At 40.1% G+C, this 21554-nt stretch overlaps 1 protein-coding gene across 1 annotated transcript in view; it reads right to left on the reverse strand.

Annotated features, from left to right (window-relative positions):
• Positions 1 to 21554, reverse strand: part of LOC138974547 (uncharacterized) — a 252051-nt gene that overhangs the window by 29751 nt on the left and 200746 nt on the right. The window contains exons 51-53 of the mRNA XM_070347263.1: positions 19963 to 20205; positions 11824 to 11927; positions 10080 to 10098 (exon numbers count right to left, since the gene is read on the reverse strand). Of these exons, the coding sequence (XP_070203364.1) occupies positions 10080 to 10098; positions 11824 to 11927; positions 19963 to 20205 (366 nt within the window). The remainder of the gene's footprint in view (positions 1 to 10079; positions 10099 to 11823; positions 11928 to 19962; positions 20206 to 21554) is intronic.

Consider the following 21554-nt stretch of genomic DNA (forward strand, 5'->3'; position numbering starts at 1 on the left):
TGTCTTAAACATTTTCTCACTTCTTTTCGTTTGATATGGCATTCTTTGTCGAACCATACTGCTGTCTGTGTTTTGGATTGTCGCCCTTGAATAATGACCCTTTTCATGCAATCTGCCGCATTCAAAACAGCATCAGTGAACATATCAAGAGATCTTTCTGGACATTCATCAATCATTGCCTGTGCGTCATTCACATTTTCAATAAACTCTTCAGATAAAACACAATTTGTAAATTGCAGAACCTTTTCTTTACTCCAAAAAAAGTTTTCAAATTTGACACAATTTTGTTTTTTCTTCAACCTTTCTTCTGCAACCTGGCATTTACACACCATTTCGAGTTGCATATGGTCAGACTCGATTCGATCGGCTACAATCATTCTGTGAACAAAATCTGAAAAATCAAAACTGGCGAGAAAATAATCGATAACACTGACACAGACAAATATGTAAATTTACCCTGATCATCTCCTCGAGCACTCTCATTCATCAACTCAAAATCATAACATACACACAAATCCAACAACTTTTTACCAAAACCGTTAATTTCCTTATCTTGAGATATGCGACTGGTTTCCCATAAGGAGGGACTATCACTTATATCAGTTTCACCAATACTTTGACTAAAAGCTCTATTAACCTGATAGTCACCAGTTCTCGCATTAAAATAACCAGTGCAAATTACATATACGTCACTCTGGTTTTCCAACAAGTCACCAATACACCTTTCCAATTCTGTTATCTGGCAGTCGCATTCAGTCTGGTTATAAAACGGACTTCCATACGGAGGAATATAGGTCACTATATATAATACGTCCTTATCACTACCAAACAAACACTTTGACAGTTTCAAAACAATAACGTTACTGCAGTCAACGAAAACCTGGTCTACAAAATTACACAGAAATTCCTTCACTAGAGCCAAAATTCCACCAGATCGTCTTCCATGAGAAGAGAGTTTTACCGCTGGATAGATAAATTTCAAATAATCAAGAAAAGTGTTAGTCAAATCAAAGTCATTATCAATAAAGGTTTCTGTAAGAGCTACAAAATCAAAACGTTCAAGATAACTAACCAGGTTATTATCGGAAAGCTTGTTTACTAACCCTCCAATATTGTATGACACACAACTTATATATATACTGTGAGCTTAGGGGCCAGGCACATTCCTAGTCCTCTGTACTGTTCGCGTCTGACTCAGATGCTAAGTTAGGAAATGACAGTTCGCGGTTCGCCTGCAGGTTAGTTTGAAGAGTCAGTCTGGCACGACATGCAGGTAGCACTGTACCAGTTTCGACACAACATGAATGTCGATCAGCAGTTAGATGGTCGATTTCTTCTTGAAAGGTGTTGCGGTCGACTTGGGGTAGGTGCCGGACACATGGGGGCGTTTCCTCCTCTTGAAGAGAGAGAGCGAGAGAGAGAGAGACAGAGAGAGAGACAGAGAGAGAGACAGAGACAGAGAGAGAGACAGAGAGAGAGACAGAGGAGAGAGAGAGAGAGAGAGAAAGAGAGAGAGAGAGAGAGAGACATAGACAGAGACAGAGAGAGACAGAGGAGACAAGACAAGACGAGACAAAGACAAATTATTTATTAACGAATGTAATGGTATAAGTAAAACGATGCTTTTTACATCAAGCCCTCGCCCGTGGGAGGGTTTAATCTAATGATAATTATCCTACATACGTGAGAGAGGCACCCGTGAGATAATAATCGTTCAAATCACACGTGTGTGTATCATGTAAATGAGGTCATGTCGAGCACGTCTGGCAGGGACCTGTTTTTCCACTGCTCATGATGCCAAAGTCACCGAGACAAACGTCATTATAGAAAAAAAATTGCGCTCGCTAATTACCCTGATGAATTTTTTGAACTAACACGTAACGCCACACTTTCAGAGTGACGTTTCTTTGCTTTGACGTAATAGATTGCACGAGGCTTTAGAAGAGATCGATGTTCCAAAACAAGCGTCTTCAATTTAGCTGTCCCGAATACAGGACATTTTCAGTAAAATACACGTAAGTACAGTATGTAGGATAAACAGAATACTACATGGCTTGCTGTTTCGTACCAGATTTACACTCGTTGCTTTTTCAAATAGTGAACAGCTCGCTTTCGCTCGCAGTTCAATATTTAAAAAAAACAACGAGTATAAATCTGGTACGACACAGCAAGCCATGTACTATTCTCTATTTACACATTAGCATGCTTCCATTTGAAACTTCGAGGTCTTCATCGGGGATTGACGCCCGACAAAAGCTAATTGAAGCCCGACAGACCGAAGCGACGGAGGGCTTCAATTAGACTTTGGGAGGGCGTCAATCCCCGATGAAGACCGAGCAGTTTCAAATGGAAGCATGTTAATGTTATTGTAATTCAATCTGACGACGATCTCTTTCTTGCTTTCATGCGGTTTTAAACAGACAGAATTGGTTCTGTTCTGTTCACACACTACTTTCAGTCCACCTACATGCAAGGGTCAAGTCCCAAGAAATATGTCTCTGTATTCCTATATCATCACTCTGCTCCTGTTTTGTTTTCTTTCACACTCATTTTCACTTCTTTTTTTTAACGGGTTTCTGGACAGCAACGTCTAAAATAAATTCTTTTCATCACAAAAGCGATCTTTGGAATTGACTGACGTAGTCCGGAAGATTTCATGCATCAACTTACGCCACGTATTCGACGTCATCACTTCGCATACTTTATGGTCTCGATATTTGGTCGGCCTTCATATTTCCTACTTGTAAAATGACCCTCAAAGCTAACCGAGACTAGTTGAGGCTGTATCAATGCGCCTCGCCAGCAGGTTGTTAATGTATTTTTTAGCGAGTGGTTATCGACAATTAATGACCGGTAATTTTTAATGAGTTGGGGCATTCTGACCAATCACAGGATCTGTTTCATTAAAACGCAAACTTGATTGAATTACAATACGTTTAAAAAATGTTAGAATGTCAATCAAAGAAGTAATATAAAACAGAAAAACGAACAAACAAACGATTAACAGACTAAACAAACAAACAAAATATACATACAAACGAACATAACATAATGTCACACGCTTTCCTTCTTTGCCACTACTAAAGCAAACGTGTGCAAGATTGTATGTTACACGCTTTGGGGCATGTGCAAGAACGGATTCAAACTCGAAATCGTCCCTCCAAAAGCCCCAAAATGCACACACGACTTTTATTTCTCCTGCTGTTGTCGTGTCTTCTCTTTACAAATTCTTCAACGCTGAGAATACTGAAAACGGCATCCCAGACTACAGTACTGTTTCCATACGCGAGTTTAGCTTCCCTTGGAAAGTGGCTCGCTCAGGAGGCCTGTTAGTCTGAAACTAGAAGGACAGAGTTCTGAACATAGATGACAAAGACCCCGGAAAGAACAAACATTTCGCGGATGCAGACACAGAAAGACGTCATGAAGAATGGAATGCTTCAAAAGATACAGACTGTGACGATGACTGTGACGTCATTCACATATACCGAGACGTCATTCGTAGTTGTTCGTTCACTTTCGTCAAAAAGTAGATCTCTCCACAATGGCTGCTCCTGTGTTTAGGTTTATCAAGCGTGAGTACGCAAAACGTGTTTGTTCTCTCCTCTGTTGAAGCTGTGAGACATAATCGCCATTACGAGCTAGTCGTGTGACAGAGAGTGTTCTTGCACACTCGACTGCTGCTGTTTCACTCCGGCTAAAGCCGTCGTGAAACATCTACAGTCTCGTGTGCAAGAAAACTCTCTGTCACACGACTAGCTCGTAATAGCGGGTATTATTGTCAAAGGCAAAATGAAAACAGTTTCAAGCAAGCAAACGTGTACAACTTCGAGGGAAGACAAATTCCGTGAACTGAGGAACCAATGAAACAACTACGTTGCAAGTAATGGCAATGTAGCATCGTTACATAAGTCATGTCATCATGTTAGTTAGGCACATTTACCTACTGAAACGTGTAAAAGGTAAAAGCAAGGCAGCAAAAATATAATCACGTTCAGGCTAAGTGAGAACGAAATGGGCCAGGTATAAGGAATGAGAAATATCTGTCTTTAAAAGTCTTGGCATTGGAAGTTTTTTTATGATAGTGGTGGTCCAGTGAACGATACCTTCCGCCTGTGGTTACACATAAAAGGAAAGGGCCTGAACCTTCTGAGCAACCAGTGGAGACGTGTGCTGACATAATTATGGCGAGATGTGTTGGTGAGTAAAAACCTGCTTGAATTTCATTTGAAATAGTTGTGTGTATATATATTGACAAATTAATGCTTGGGCACACACATGTTCTGTTCTATATACATGTCATTATTTTTGTATAGATCTGAGTTTTAACTGCACAGATAAACAGTTGAAACACATTGTACACACCCCCAATAATGATGTTATGCATTTCAACCATTTATGATTGTATCTGATTATTTTTTCTGCAGTTCCTCCCCTTGGCACTTGACCTACTAGCCTTCTTTGCAAAGTTTCCTCAGCTGCATCTACAGACCTTACTCAATTGGACTGGATTCAATGCTGCAGTGCAAGATGGCAGATTCCGCCAATGTTGAAAGTAGGTTTGATGAATTGTGTTCCATACAAAATAGGATATACTAACAGTAACAGTGTAACGAATACATTGGAATTGGTTTCCACTAACATTTTCTAACACGCTGTCACTTTTTTTTAAAGTTGAAAGGAAGTGAGGACATTTTTTTTTCTTGTAAAGGTATACAGTGAAACCCCCAAAGTTAAGACTTCCTCCAATTAAGACCTTGCCTTTTCAGATTTTCTGTTCATAACTTATCTAAATTTACCCCCGATTTAAGATTCTCCTTTTTAAGACCTGGTTTTCTCAGATTTTTGGAGGTAATAAATGTGTGTTCCACTGTACATGTATAAACCTAACATGTTTTTTGTAACTAGCCACTTTAGTGGAAATGTAACTTTTTTTCTACTGGTTGGTCCGGTGTCAGAATAATGTGACTGGGTGAGACATTAAGCCTGTGCTGCGACTTATGTCTTGTGTGGGGCGCACGTTATATGTCAAAGCAGCACCGCCCTGATATGGCCCTTCGTGGTCGGCTGGGCGTTAAGCAAACACACACAACTTTTTTTCTTTTTTTTCTAAAACACTGGGACCATAAACTGTTTCTTTTATATTTGTTCTTAACACAGGCACACAAAATATACTTTCATTATTGTTATTTTTCAAGCAGCTAAAATGTGTTTGTCAAAGCAAAAATGTATTTACGCTTTCTAACACAAACATTTCGTTGTTTTTTCTGCTTCAAGCATCTGATTGTTTTCTCGGCTTGCACGTTTTCCTATTTAATATGTTGTACAGATTGGGTACCTGTCTAACAAAATAACTGAAAAGAAACATGTATACAGTGGAACCCCCCTTTTAAGACCCCCTCCTTTTTAAGACCTTGTTTTCTCAGACTTTCTGTTCATAACCTCTGTAAAATTACCCCCATTTTAAGACTCCCTCCTTTTTATATTTAGTCAAGTTTTGACTAAATATTTTAACATCGAGGGGGAATCGAAACGAGGGTCGTGGTGTATGTGCGTGTGTGTGTCTGTCTGTGTGTGTGTGTGTGTGTGTGTGTGTGTGTGTAGAGCGATTCAGACTAAACTACTGGACCGATCTTTATGACATTTGACATGAGAGTTCCTGGGTATGAAATCCCCGAACGTTTGTTTTCATTTTTTGGATAAATGTCTTTGATGACGTCATATCCGGCTTTTCGTGAAAGTTGAGGCGGCACTGTCACGCCCTCATTTTTCAACCAAATTGGTTGACATTTTGGTCAAGTAATCTTCGACGAAGCCCTGACCTCGGTATTGCATTTCAGCTTGGTGGCTTAAAAATTAATTAATGACTTTGGTCATTAAAATCTGAAAATTGTAAAAAAAAAAAAAAATTATAAAACGATCCAAATTTACGTTTATCTTATTCTCCATCATTTGCTGATTCCAAAAACATATAAATATGTTATATTGGGATTAAAAACAAGCTCTGAAAATTAAATATATAAAAATTATTATCAAAATTAAATTGTCCAAATCAATTTAAAAACACTTTCATCTTATTCCTTGTTGGTTCCTGATTCCAAAAAACATATAGATAATATTATGATATGTTTGGATTAAAAACACGCTCAGAAAGTTAAAACAAAGAGAGGTACAGAAAAGCGTGCTATCCTTCTTAGCGCAACTACTACCCCGCTCTTCTTGTCAATTTCACTGCCTTTGCCATGAGCGGTGGACTGACGATGCTACGAGTATACGGTCTTGCTGAAAATGGCATTGCGTTCAGTTTCATTCTGTGAGTTCGACAGCTACTTGACTAAATATTGTATTTTCGCCTTACGCGACTTGTTAACTCTCTCCGGGCGATGGAACGCTATAGCGTTCCGAGTCCGCCATAGCGTTCCTGACGACGGAACGCTAGCGTTTCTGAACTTCAAAAATTCGTGCGGCGATCGTGACGTAGTTTGTACGGAACTAAATGTTGCTAGCTTGTTCTGTGGTCTTTCCACAGTGCAAGGGAAGCAACTGCATTCACTTGTACTTTTCTTTGTCTGTATTGTGACCCGGTTTGCGAAACTACCGACGATCAGCGTCAGGGTAAACAGTAAGACAATGGCGTCTTCCACGCAGTTGTCACGCTCGTCTCGTAGACCCAATGCCAGGCGTTTTACGGCGTTGGAAGTTGTTGAAATGCTTCAAACTGAAGGATCTGACGTGGATGAAGGTGAAATTAGCGATTCATCTGTCTATCTTTATTCATTCTTTCACTATGAATTTTTTCCTAACCCATGCAAATGGCCCGTCTGGAGGGAAAGTCAAGGGAGAAAACTGGCCTCATTCCTCTGGTGTTTATATTCGTCTGTCATCTTATTTTCCTTGAAATAATCTCTCAGAGCCATCGCCTCTATAATATCTGATGTTAACCTTCTTCTTCTTCTTCTTCTGGGTTCGTGGGCTGAAACTCCCACGTACACTCGTGTTTTTTGCACGAGTGGAATTTTACGTGTATGACCGTTTTTTTACCCCGCCATTTAGGCAGCCATACGCCGTTTTCGGAGGAAGCATGCTGGGTATTTTCGTGTTTCTATAACCCACCGAACTCTGACATGGATTACAGGATCTTTTTCGTGCGCACTTGGTCTTGTGCTTGCGTGTACACACGGGGGTGTTCGGACACCGAAGAGAGTCTGCACACAAAGTTGACTCTGAGAAATAAATCTCTCTTCGAACGTGGGGACGAATTCACGCTGACAGCGGCCAACTGGATACAAATCGCGCGCTACCGACTGAGCTACATCCCCGCCCGTGATGTTAACCAAGGTGGAAGTCTGGCATGTTTTACTCTATGCTGACGCAGGGGCACGTGCTTATCTATAATTGTGCTTAAAATGCTTTACAAGTGATTAAAAGCATCATCTGCAAGACTGAAATCATAAATGCTCTGAAATAGAGCTTCACTGAGATCACAAAAAAAATGCAGACTCATCAAAATGTCTAAAACTTCTGTATTCTATGGTCGTGTGGCCTTTTGGTCTTGATTTAGGCAAGCGCATAGAGACCGAACAAAAAATAGGCCTGTGATCGCTGATACTGGAATTGGACACATACACATTTGAAACAATCTTCTTATTATCAGTATATATGTGATCAATAAGAGTTGCAGTTGAGAGAGAGAGAGAGAGAGAGAGAGAGAGAGAGAGAGAGAGAGAGAGAGAGAGAGAGAGAGAGAGAGAGAGAGAGAGAGAGAGAGAGAGAGAGAGAGAATTGAATTGAATTGAATTGAACTTTATTTGACAAGGATTAAGATTTAAGGCTACGCCTTTTCTTACAATCTGTCCTTGGGACGCACAGATACACAATGATAAAATTAAAAAGCAAAATTAAAAAGTTAACCAACAAAAGGAGGTCGGAAAACTTCAGCACGTGATTATAAAGATGACGATGACGATGATGATGATGATGAAGATGAGGCATGAAGATCATACATATGTGGTTATTCATAAAATCAAAAGCATACTATGTAGGTAATTATAAGTACAAGCTTGTAGCAATCAAACATGTAGCAATAGTACAACAAAAATATGTTCAGAATATACAATGCACAGCATATCTTTGACGTAATACTAAGTGTGGTAAATCAAAACGCGTTAAACTACCCAGACATTAAGTGTTTTGTAACACATTTTTTAAAACTTTTTAATGACTTTAAGTGCTTAAAGAATGATGGAAGTAAATTCCAAACTGATGTACCCAAAAAAGCAAGACTGGTCTTATAAAAGTCAATTCGTGGAATCGGTGGGATCAAGTTGATCGGTAGCTTTATTAAATAATGATGTAATGTAAATCGGCACTTTACCGTAATACAATTTATGCATGCAAATGGCTTTGTTTAACTTGAGATGCTTTTCCAGTGGAAGAAAGTTAAGCATTTTTAATTTCATATCTGTTGAGGCATTATCCTTTACGATGAGTTTAGCCGAGCGACAATAGAGAGAGTCTATTTTTTTCAAGTGGACATCACTGCTGCCATCTTAGAGCGTCGAAACATAATTAATGTGAGGCATTACATGAGCATAGTGGAACATTTCCAGATTCCTTCTGTCCGTAAATTGCTTCAACTTGGATAGGAGGAAAACGTTCTTGGCTACTTTCTTGCAAATATGCTGGAAGAGAGAGAATTAAATTGAACTTTATTTTTCATCCGGCCCTCACGGTCAGACTTCATGTTGTTTGCTTTGTAAAAATTACGCAGGGACATGGCTTCAATAATCTGTTCCGTCAACCATGGGGGAAGAGATGGATATTTCACTCTGTGGTGACGTATAGTGGGGCATGCTTATCCACTATAGGATAACGTATATCTAAAAGGGCGCCTAATGCCTCGTCAGCAACAACATGATTAAACACAGAGGAAAATGGTGCTGAACTGAGATCAAAGAAGAACTTGGTTTCATCAAACTTTTTAAAGCTTCTGTATTCAATAGTTGTATGGCCCTTGTGCACCGGCTTAGGCAACTTGAACGACCAAGAACAAAATATTGAAAAATGGTCACTGATGCTTGAAGGTACAGTTTTCACGTTTGACACCATGGAGGTATTATTAGTGTAAATGTGGTCAATCAACGTTGATGTTGTATCAGTCAATCTGGTTGAGGTGTTCACAAGTTGATGGAATCCAAAGAGAGACGTTACTGAGCGCCAGGCTGTCTGGGTTTTATGCAAGTCGATGTTTAAATCACCAAGTAACAATACATTACGATTATTACATTTAATGTTATCCATCAACTCTATAAAATCGTCAGACCAAGCTGAATGGGATGCGGGATTTCTATATACAAAGCCGAGGAGAAAAGAATTCGAATTCTTATACGAAATTTCGAGCCAAAGGCATTCAATATTGTTCACTTCCAAATCAGGCCTGCGCTTAACAAACTTTGCTATGGAATCATGGACATAAACAGCAAGACCAGTATGTTGTACTTCCATACTGTCACGTCGGATTACAGAATAATGAGGAATCCGCAACATATCATCACAAATGCATGAGTCTAGCCTAGTCTCTGAAATCCCAAACAAATGGGTTATGGGAGAATGTTGATTTAACAACACGCAGAGATCAGGAATTTTGTTCAAAAGATGATAAATGTTCAAGTGACAGATATTCAGTCCAGCGGCTAAAGCAAATGACGACATGCTTATAAATGTTAAGACACACGCAGAAGCAGACACAATATACGCACACACTGGACGTTGTAGAGGGAATGTTCCAGCTTTGCCAGTAAAGGCAAACAGTCCTTGTCGTCTACTAATTACACAATAGAGTTCTAAACAATGTGCTACGAAGTGTCACTGGCACGTCAGACAATATGGAGAAGTGAAAGAGAGTGAAAGAGAGAGAGAGAGAGAGAGAGAGAGAGAGAGAGAGAGAGAGAGAGAGAGAGAGAGAGAGAGAGAGAGAGAGAGAGAGAGAGAGAGAGAGAGAGAGAGAGAGAGAGAGAGAGAGAGAGAGAGAGAGAGAGAGAGAGAGAGAGAGAGAGAGAGAGAGAGCAAATATGACTTACACACTGTGGAGTTAAACTCCTGAAACAGACGAAACAAATTATTAAGTTGGAGATGAATTAAGCTCTGACATCCGACAGTTGGTGCGTCTTTTTTTCTTGATAGGTATTCTTGATTTTGGTACCGTTGTGCACTTTCCTTTGATATAAGGTGCACTGTGTTTTACTGGATCAATCACGTGATAGTAGCTAATTAGTGAAGTAATAAGTTTTTTTCAATTAAGGTGCATCTGTTATTTATTGAAAAAAGTCTCACTGCAACATTCTACATTCTTATGTGTGCGTGTACGTATGTTTCATTATATTTAGTCAAGTTTTGACTAAATATTTTAACATCGAGGGGGAATCGAAACGAGGGTCGTGGTGTATGTGCGTGTGTGTGTGCGTGTGTGTGTCTGTGTGTGTGTGTGTGTGTGTAGAGCGATTCAGACTAAACTACTGGACCGATCTTTATGAAATTTGACATGAGAGTTCCTGGGTATGAAATCCCCGAACGTGTTTTTCATTTTTTCGATAAATGTCTTTGATGACGTCATATCCGGCTTTTCGTGAAAGTTGAGGCGGCACTGTCACGCCCTCATTTTTCAACCAAATTGGTTGAAATTTTGGTCAAGTACTCTTCGACGAAGCCCGGGATTCGGTATTGCATTTCAGCTTGGTGGCTTAAAAATTAATTAATGACTTTGGTCATTAAAAATCGGAAAATTGTAAAAAAAAATAAAAATTTATAAAACCATCCAAATTTACGTTTATCTTATTCTCCATCATTTGCTGATTCCAAAAACATATAAATATGTTATATTCGGATTAAAAACAAGCTCTGAAAATTAAATATATAAAAATTATTATCAAAATGTGTTTTTCGAAATCAATTTAAAAACACTTTCATCTTATTCCTTGTCGGTTCCTGATTCCAAAAATATATAGATATGATATGTTTGGATTAAAAACACGCTCAGAAAGTTAAAACGAAGAGAGGTACAGAAAAGCGTGCTATCCTTCTCAGCGCAACGAATACCCCGCTCTTCTTGTCAATTCCACGTGCACTGCCTTTGCCACGGGCGGTGGAGTGACGATGCTACGAGTATACGGTCTTGCTGCGTTGCGTTGCGTTCAGTTTCATTCTGTGAGTTCGACAGCTACTTGACTAAATATTGTATTTTCGCCTTACGCGACTTGTTTTGATTATCTGTTAAAGGAATTGATATCAGCAAAACATTAATTATGACCCCTTTTTGCATTCCATATTTTTCAAAATAAGACCCCCATCATAGGAATACCATGACTGAAGTCAACACATTGACTGAATGTTTAAATCACACTTCATCCAACTTTCTAATGACTGTTTTAAGTGCATTCTGCAACACACAGGACATAAACCAACATAATAGCTTTGAAACCCACACATGTCGATATGAATACGTAATACATGTAGTATGTAATTTGAAAATGGCAATTAGTGCTGGTCTATCAGTATACATCTGCTTTGTACATGATCAACATCATAAATGAGAGAGAGAGAGAGAGAGAGAGAGAGAGAGAGAGAGAGAGAGAGAGAGAGAGAGAGAGAGAGAGAGAGAGAGAGAGAGAGAGAGAGAGAGAGAGAGAGAGAGAGAGAGAGAGAGAGAGATTGTTTTGTGCCAGAATTGAATATTATTTCAAATTTTTTCAGGACACTGCATGTACTGCTCATGCAGAGCATGCTTTTGTTGTTTAGTTGTGTCGCGTTTAAATACAACATTCTTACTTTTGTGTTCATCACTTTGAAAGAAGCGTTCCAACCGTTTCTGCTGTCAGTGTTGTCTGTTAAACTCAAAGGGTTGTAGGGCATGCCAAATCTTCGATCGGATACTGCAAATACAAATGGGGATCAGCATCCTATATATTCTGTACATTACACCACTATATAATACACCATTATATATTTGGGACCGTATTCATGAAACACCCGCAACTTGGCTTCGACGAAGTCCTACCCATAGTCTTATGCATGAACGTCGACCAGGCTGGTAAGTCCAATTCTTGAGACTTACGGAAGAACGATAGGCACTTACAAGAGTATTTCGCAACGGCCAAATAAACGGACCTATTTCCCTATGTTTTAATAAAAGATGCCAAGAGTTGCATTAATTATGCAGACTGGTTGTCTGATTCTTTTCCCGTGGAGTCTGGAATCCGTCAGGGATGTCCGTTCTTGCCTTTAGCCTCTGTTTTGGCAATTGAGTTATTATCCATTAAGATCAGGCAGAGTAAGAATGTTTAAGGGTATTTCAAATTTGAATTGTTTAAATTATAGACTTTGGAATGATGTGTTTAAAATTACTTTATTTGCTGACGAAGTGTACGTTATTTTTGAAAAGTAAAACGGATTTCAAACACACATTAATGATTTTTAATTCTTGTTATTATGTTTCCGGATTAGAGTTGAATTTGTCGAAATGTGAAGCCATGTGGTTAGGAAGTCACCTTTTATAATTTCAATTGAAAACAAAAATTAAAGATTTTGGGATTTTTTTTTTTAATGACAGACCAGCCTCAGATGTTGAGGAACATTGGACAGAGTGAATTACGTCTTTTAAGGGCTTGATTTTGGTATGGGAAAAAATAAATGTGAGCATTATGGGTAATATTGTTGTAATTAAAACGTTTTTAGTCTCTTAATGTGTTTATTTTATGCAGGCATTTGTAATACCTGATAGAGTATTAGCAGAAATAAATATACTGACGTCCAAATGAAACGCGAAAAACAGTGTCTAGTGTCATTTATTGCATAATGCAAAAAATCGTACAAAAATTCTTATTTCATTATTAATGTCCAATTTTTGGTAGAGTAGAACACTGACTTATGGTCCATAACACAGCAAGGTTGCGGAGATGATGCGTTATTAGCGCTTAACAGAACAGTCAATAGCGTGTGTGGCCCCCATTAGCATCGATGGCGGCCTGGCATCGGCGGTGCATTGAGCGGACCAACGAGTTGCTGGCTTGCCTGGGAATGTTGGTCCTGGCCTGCCGGACGGCCCGATCAAGATCCGCGACAGTTGTGGGCCTTGGGACCACCCTGTTGAGCTGTGTCAGGAGCAAGTCCCAAAATTGCTCAATAGGGTTCATGTCAGGAGATAACGCTGGCCAAGGCATCACCTGGATGCCTGAGCGGTGCAGGAGATCCTGAGTGGCCCTGGCGGTTTTTGGACGCGCGTTGTCGTGCTGGAAAACCCAGTTTCCATGGGCTTGAAAAAAGGGCAGCTCATGAGGGTGCAGCACCTGGTCCATATAGCGCTGCGCTGTTACGCCGTTGCCGGGTCCAGGATCAAGGCCTTGGTAGATGACGGGACCTAGCACCTGGTTGTGGCCGATGGCGCCCCACAACATGAGGCTGTGCTCACCCCAGGCGTTGTTCTCCACGACACAGTTGTCAACATAGCGGTAACCACTTCTTCTCCATACCCGAACACGCCTGTCGGCATGGTCAATGCAGAAACGGATTTCATCACTGAAAAGCACGTTCTGCCTGCGAACATTGTTCCAATTGAGGTGGCCTTGCGCCCAATGCAGGCGTGCCTGTCTGTGGCGCACGGTGAGGACGGGTCCCCTGGCTGGACGGCAGTTCCCCAGCCCCCTGAAGCGCAGTCTCCGGCTGGCCGTTTGCCTAGAAATGGGTGCCTGGTGTGTCCCTATAACAGTTATGGCTGTTTCTGCAGCTGTTCTGAAGGGATGTGCAACATGGCTGCGGAAAATGTGCCGATCTTGCCTTGACGTCGTCACTCGGGGTCTGCCGCTTCGCTCGGCATCAGCAGTAGAGCCAGTTATCACAAACCGCTGCAGGAGACGATAAATTGTGGATATGTGACAATATTGCTATTTCATATATTACGTGGATTTCCATTGGTTAATTGGGCAAAACTGAGCTCAGTGCAAGAGTGATATCGACGACATTTCCGTCGATATCAGTTTTGATATCGACGACCTCTTTATTGCTTCTCCACTTCAAAAACCAAAACACCTACATTTAAAAACAAACAAATATATATGAAAATGTAATCATCCCAGAATTTAGTTGAGCAAGTAACTAAAGATTTTTTGAAAGAGAAGACATTTTGAAATACTGAAAAGTACAAGAAAAGAGTGAACAAAAAGAAATAATAATCAGAGGGAGGGATATGGAACAGCCAAAACTGAGACAAATACTTTTGTAATTTCTTTACAGTAAATACAAAATGTCCAGAGAATTAGCAATATATCTAACATTGACAGACTGTGTGACGATATCTTCTGCTATTGGTCTGTTTCGACAGTGATATCAAAATATCGACCTCCGGTCTCGATTTTGATATCACTGTCTCAACAGACCATAGCAGAAGATATCATCACACAGTCCGTCAATATTGGGTTTTGGAAAGTCACAGCCACGTCTTACGGCGTGTCCCCAGCCTCCAGACGTCCAATGGCTCTCTCGCGTTCAGCAGAAGTGAGTCTTGGCATGGTGATAGAGTCGAATGAGGGACTGATGAAACCTGTAACTTTGTGCCATTTTTATCATCTAGTGACAGTGAACACCACTCACTGATCAGCTTTTGTGCTTTTCTTGCACGTGCAGCTGAACTGCACAAGAAAAATGTCTCAGCTAACTCGGGCTTTACGTGGATTGCAAGTGCGCTGATGCGGTAAAATTCACAATACACCTTCCTCAGACATCGGTCTTGATATACTGGCTGCCAAAAATAACGCAACTTTTGTTAATCCAAACAAAAATTATTGGTAACATAAATAATATTTTTCGCGTTTCTTTTGGACGTCAGTATAGATAGCTGTTTAGGTGTTTATGGCCATGATGTCGATATTATTGTGCTGCAGGAAGGCCTGGGTGATCCTGGCTGTGTGCGGGCGAGCGTTGTCTTGCTGCAGAACACAGTTTCTGCGCGCCTGGAAAAAGGGCACAACATGTGGCTGTAGGATCTGGTCAATATAACGCTGTGCTGTGATGCCGTATCCCCGACCAGGACCAAGATTGTTGAAAAACACAGGTCCCAGGGATTGGTTGAGGCCAATTCCACCCCAGACCATGACGTTTGGTCCACCCTGGGCATTGTGTTCTATGACGCAGTCACCAGCATAGCGTTCACCTCTTCTTCGCCATACTCTGACACGCCCATCAACATGACTAATGCAGAAACGGCTCTCATCGGTGAACAGAATGTTTTGCCATTGTCTCCAGTTCCAGTTGATGTGATCCTGGGCCCACTGCTGGCGCGCCATGCGATGTCTCTGAGTGAAGACTGGTCCTCTAGCGGGACGGCAGTTTCGGAGGTCTCGCTCAGCAAGTCTTCGGCGTATTGTCTGGCCACTGATAGGTCTCTGGTGGTTACCGACGGTGTTCCTGGCTGTTTCATTGGCTGTATGGAATCGGTTTCTCAAATGATGACGCAGGATCTGGCGATCTTGTTTCTGTGTGGTAACGCGAGGTCTTCCACTTCGTTGTGTATCAGCAGTGCATCCAGTGTTGACAAAACGTTGCTAAAGGCGATATACTGTTGACAGATGCACATTGAATGCGACTGCTACCGCTTATGGGTCATCGCCAGCCGATAATCGACCCACTATCCTCTCGCGTTGTTCTGGTGTCAATCTTGGCATCTTGACTCTGTCAAAAGTTAGACTGGCAGTAAGCGTACCATGGTCTCTTTTTATTACATTTAGTCAAGTTTTGACTAAATGTTTTAACATAGAGGGGGAATCGAGACGAGGGTCGTGGTGTATGTGTGTGTGTGTATGTGTGTGTGTCTGTGCGTGTGTGTGTGTGTGTGTGTGTGTGTGTGTGTGTGTCTGTCTGTCTGTGCGTGTGTGTGTGTGTAGAGCGATTCAGAGTAAACTACTGGACCGATCTTTATGAAATTTTACATGAGAGTTCCTGGGTATGATATCCTCCGACGTTTTTTTTTTTCATTTTTTGGATAAATGTCTTTGATGACGTCATATCCGGCTTTTTTGTAAAAGTTGAGGCGGCACTGTCACACCCTCATTTTTCAATCAAATTGATTGAAATTTTGGCCAAGCAATATTTGACGAAGGCCAAACTTCGGTATTGCATTTCAGTTTGGTGGCTTAAAAAGTAATTAATGACTTTGGTCATTAAAAATCTGAAAATTGCAATTAAAAATATTTTTTTATAAAACGATCCAAAATTACGTTCACTTTATTTTTCATCATTTTCTGATTCAAAAAACATAAAAATATGTTATATTTGGATTAAAAACAAGCTCTGAAAATCAAAAATATAAAAATTATGATTAAAATCAAATTTCCGAAATCGATTGAAAAGCAATGCATATAGATATGCAGACCTGCCTACCCCTGAAATGTACCATGTGTAGTTTTGGGTGTGAAAATAAGGCAAATGTGTAGTTTGGCAGGTGAATGTGTAGTATTTCAATTTGATCAACCCAAACCGCAAAACAGAACAGTTACTTATACCGTACTAAAACAAATACTCAACACTCCAAACAAAACTATTACGATGTGAACAATACTCCTCATACAAATACAAACAAAGCCCCCACAAAAATACAAGCCAAGCATTAAGTTTATTTGTTAAGAAAAAATTATTAACTAGTTTGGAACATTTGCATGGGTGAAACTGATCAGAATTAAAAATAAGGAAAATGAGGCCGGGGTCCAGGGGCCGCCCACGCCCTGGTGGGGTGCAGGGGCAACGCCCTCTTAAGGGGCCCAAGAAAACGAAAAATCAGGCTTTTTAAGGGTAAAAGTAGGCCTTTCCTGGTATCTCAAACACACAAATTTGCACAGTAAACAATGATAACAAATGCCAAGCTGTAGTCCGATAATTCGCGCGCTCAGGGAAACAAAGATTCAGCGATGTCCGGTCACTGTGTTAGAGAAAATACAGATCGGATCGCCGGAAAAAAAAAAAAATTTTTTTTTTTTTTTTTTAACAGATTTTCAAAATAAGGAATTCTTTATTTGACCAATTTCATTTGGCGGATTTCCGCCCTAAGGCGGAAAAGTTTCACCCATACATTTGTTAAAAAAAAGCTATGTTGAGGGGTATGCAGTTCATATACAGTGGGACCCCCTATTCAAGACCTGTGACAATCTGAGAACATCAAGTCACAAAAAGTAGGGACTGGGAGTATGTGTATCAACATGAAGGCAAATTTGCATATAAACAGAACAGGTTTGCGTCGGCAATAATAATAATATGGCAGGTCATTGCCTCTGCTCTGGTTACCGATCTCTCAAAAGTGAGCTTGTCTTGGTCTTCTTTCCCTGGCACGGGTTTCTTCACAAAACAGTCCAATTTTTCCTCTGCTTTGGTCGGGATTTCTCGAATTCCTCATGAGAAGTGCTTTTCTTGTGGCGGTTACACGGTCGTAAAGCCCACTGTGCTTCTCTGAAAAAGCCGTGTTGCACACAGTGCAGTGGGCAAAATGCTTCCCTTTTCTCCACGAAACTAGGCATGGATGCTCCTCATAGTACTTTGGCAGAAAAGCCTTGCTGGGAGTTTGACCAAGCTTCTTTTTTTTTGCTCCGTGGCGGTTGATCGCCAAAGTCTTCTGAATCCGTGTTCGTCGCTGTAGCCATTTTTTTCCCTCCAGAAAGAATGAGCTACGAAGTGACCGCGTTCAGAAAAGTATGTGCTGAAACGCCCGCGATAGTTGTAATAACAGCAGCAAGACCAACTGACTACGCTACTCTCGCGGGCGCCGGGCATGTTTTGCACGCAGTACACAACCGGTTAGTACAAATTATGGATCGGAACTCGCTCGCGTTTTTGCGTATTCAAAATGTCAAAATGTGTAGTCGAAACGAAACGTTTGCGTAGTATAAGACAAGCATGCGTAGTTGCGTAGTTTGGGGACCAAAATCGTAGTTTACTACGCTCAATGTGTAGTGTAAACAGGTCTGAGATATGATATGTTTGGATTAAAAACACGCTCAGAAAGTTAAAACGAAGAGAGGTACAGGAAAGCTTGCTATGCAGCACAGCGAAACCACTACCGCGCTAAACTGGCTCGTAAGTTTCACTGCGTTTTACACGAGCGGCGGACTACGGTCATTGTGAAAAAATGCAGTGCGTATAGTTTCATTCTGTGTGTTCCACAGCTTGACTAAATGTAGTAATTTTGCCTTACGCGACTTGTTACTAATGCATCAGTGAACACTTCTCACACATGAGGTTTCCCCTAATCCGCTTGCACGTGCTGTAAGCGCGCATCATGTGTTTCGCGTGGAAACTGCTTGTCCCGTGCGTTGAGACAGCAGCAATGGGAAAATATTCACACAACAACTTTCTTACACATGACTACATAGTGCATCTATATCCCGAAAATTGTCACTCTCAGATTAACTGCGTTTTTAAAAATCAAAATATCGAAAAATAATTCGCGTTTCTTTTGTTGCTCGGTGTATAAAATGGAGGTTTAAACATGATTGATTTAAAACACATGCAGTTATCCTTATTATTACAATGGGTTAATAGACTGACTTCCGGCTAAGTCACAGATAAGTGGAAATATGTGCCAAAGTTAGTTTTTTTAAATGTACAGGTCAAATTGTAAATGTTTTTATTCAAATGTTCATTTTTGAAAGACTAAAAGGGAGTAAACTTGCCAAGTCCATTTTTTGAAAACTGACTTAAAAACATTTCTTGATAACAATGTTTGCATTGATGGTAATTTATTTAGCCTCCTTTTATAGAATAACCAATGTTTGTTTATGGTGGAAATGTATTGTAATTTGAAGATTTTTGTTAGTATACATGATGATATAAATAGAGAATAGGTTTTTTTTCCGATGAGTTCATTTGTGATGTTTAAGGAAAATCCCCACAGAGAATGTTGGGATATAACATGGTCTGTGCAGTTGTGAATGTTAAAAATACGATTATGTACGCCACGGAAGAAATTGATTTGATGGATATTCCCTCATTTCATAGTAAGAAAATACACAGCGCACAACAGTTTAGAAAAGAATCAGTAAGTATGGACATTGTGGAACCATATGTGCAACTAGTTTTTGGAGAAGGGAATTTAATTATGAAATTGATAAGACAGATTGGTTGATTAGTTTTTAAAAGGTAAAAGAGACAAGGCTTTGCCTTTCACAATGGAAATTACTTCACAATATTTATCCAACAAATATCTTGTTGTGTAAAATTAAAGTTGTGGAGGACAACGTTTGTTCAGTTTGAATCAATAGTGTTGAATATATAGAACACTTTTCTTTTTTTTGCCCAGTGGTGATTGAGTTTTGGAAATATTGAATGTTATATAGGGTACATTTGGATAAACAGATAGAGTTAACAGTGAATAAAATTATGTTTGGTGTTAAAAATCGACAATTGCATGCTACTCTGTTGAAAGAATTGAATATTATTATTTTGGTTGGTAAAATGTGCATATGTATTTATAAGATAATAAAAGTGTCAATGCCTCTTTTTTATTTAAAAAGCAATTGGAGATAAGAAATAATCATTTTAAAAGAAAAAGAAGAAAAAAAAGAACCGGAATGAAAGCTATTCTAAGATGTGTAACGTGAATTATATATTGTATTGCTCTTTGTGTATTTAATCATATGCATCCATAACACATGTCGATTCATGCAGTTAAAAAACAAAGGATTGCTGTACTCACCGATACAAGACGATACGAATTTTCACTTATGAAAGCTTCATCAGGAAAAACAAGAACACAAAAGACAACAAAAAGCAGACGTAGACGCAACACGGAACGAACAAGGTTTGAAAGAAAATGAAGGGGAAATATGTACATATCACTTTTCAAGGAATAGAGAAAAATACATAGACAGACAGAAACAGAGCAAAAGAACGAGGGAAGGCAAAGTTACGAGCAAAACTCATCCTACATACACAGAGGTCGTGCCATGACTTCCACCTCGCAGAGTACCAGGTCGCTTGCATCTTGAATCACTTTCACGTAGCGACCTTTAAGGACCTCGTTGCAACGTCGGAGATGCATCGTGCCTGCTTCCAAGGTGCCAGCTTCATAGCACAAGTCGTAACTTTGGTCCAGCGTATGTATAACCCCCTTATTCGCAAGCCACCGGAATATGTCATCGAGGTAAACTCTCACTTCTACAAGGGTTAGAGTTTCTGTACAAATAGAATGTTTAAGTAAACACACACACACACACCCACACACACACACACACACACACACACACACACATACACACACACACACACACAATGCTGACGTGGAGGCCAAAACAATTGCATACTTTTACATTTCTATTTGAGTTTGAACAGTATTATTTTTCTACTACTGTTTTAAAATAATTAACATTGGCAGCAGTAAAATGTGTAGTAGAAGTAGCAGTAGCACTAGTACAGGGCCTAGCATTGGAAAAAGTGCGTTCAGCTTACAAAGGCGGGGGTCTGGCCCTTGGTGGGGGAAAAAAAGAAGACATATAAATATAAATAATGGTGAAATAGAAAAAAAAACTCTGAAAATAGGAAAATTGAAGATTTTTTTGAGATTTTTTGAGATTATTTTACCTAAAATGACCCCCCCCCCCCCCCAAAAGAAGATTGAGCAACTAAATTATGCCTTCACCAACAAGAAAAACACAGACAGAAAACAAAAAAACTGACAATCTTGTGTTATTTGGCCTGTAAGTGCCATTCCCACTTCCAGGAATACCTGGATTCTTTGTCACTGAATGGCTGACCACGTTCAACAATGTCGCTTCGAGACTAGAGCCACAGTGCTATATTGAATGAAAGAGTGTGACATGAAGTTCTTGTACATCATTGTAAAGAGTGTGAATGACGTTTTAGTTTAGATGTCCTTAGAGCAAGCCTTTTTAACGAAAGTTTTTGATTTAGCGCTATATAAATGTTCTTCTTCTTCTTATTATTATTATAAAACACCGGCACAAAGCATGCTCGCGCGATGCCAGAGGAAGTGCGTGCTCAAGCAAACTGTCAAACCGATTGAGAATTGAACCGAACAGCGCACAAAACGAAAGCTGGGACTGTTTGGGTTTACCGTTTGGGAATAACACGTTTTTGCATTTCGGCGTACACCAAATCGAGTTCCGCGTACTGGAGATGTTATTTCGGCGTAAAGTAAGCCGAACGGCTTACAATGCTAGGCCTTGACTAGTAGTATCATAGTCTTACAGTCGGACCCGCTGATCAGAAAATCGAGGGAACGTGAGCTTTCTTCTATCCAAGCAGTTCGGTACAAGAAAGTATTTTGAGCGTGCTTGAGAATAAATAATAAACAAGTCGCGTAAGGCGAAAATACAACATTTAGTCAAGTAGCTGTCGAACTCACAGAATGAAACTGAACGCAATGCCATTTTTCAGCAAGACCGTATACTCGTAGCATCGTCAGTCCACCGCTCATGGCAAACGCAGTGAAATTGACAAGAAGAGCGGGGTAGTAGTTGCGCTAAGAAGGATAGCACGCTTTTCTGTACCTCTCTTCGTTTTAA

The sequence above is a fragment of the Littorina saxatilis genome, linkage group LG8 (assembly GCF_037325665.1).
Source record: "Littorina saxatilis isolate snail1 linkage group LG8, US_GU_Lsax_2.0, whole genome shotgun sequence".
Classification (NCBI taxonomy): domain Eukaryota; kingdom Metazoa; phylum Mollusca; class Gastropoda; order Littorinimorpha; family Littorinidae; genus Littorina; species Littorina saxatilis.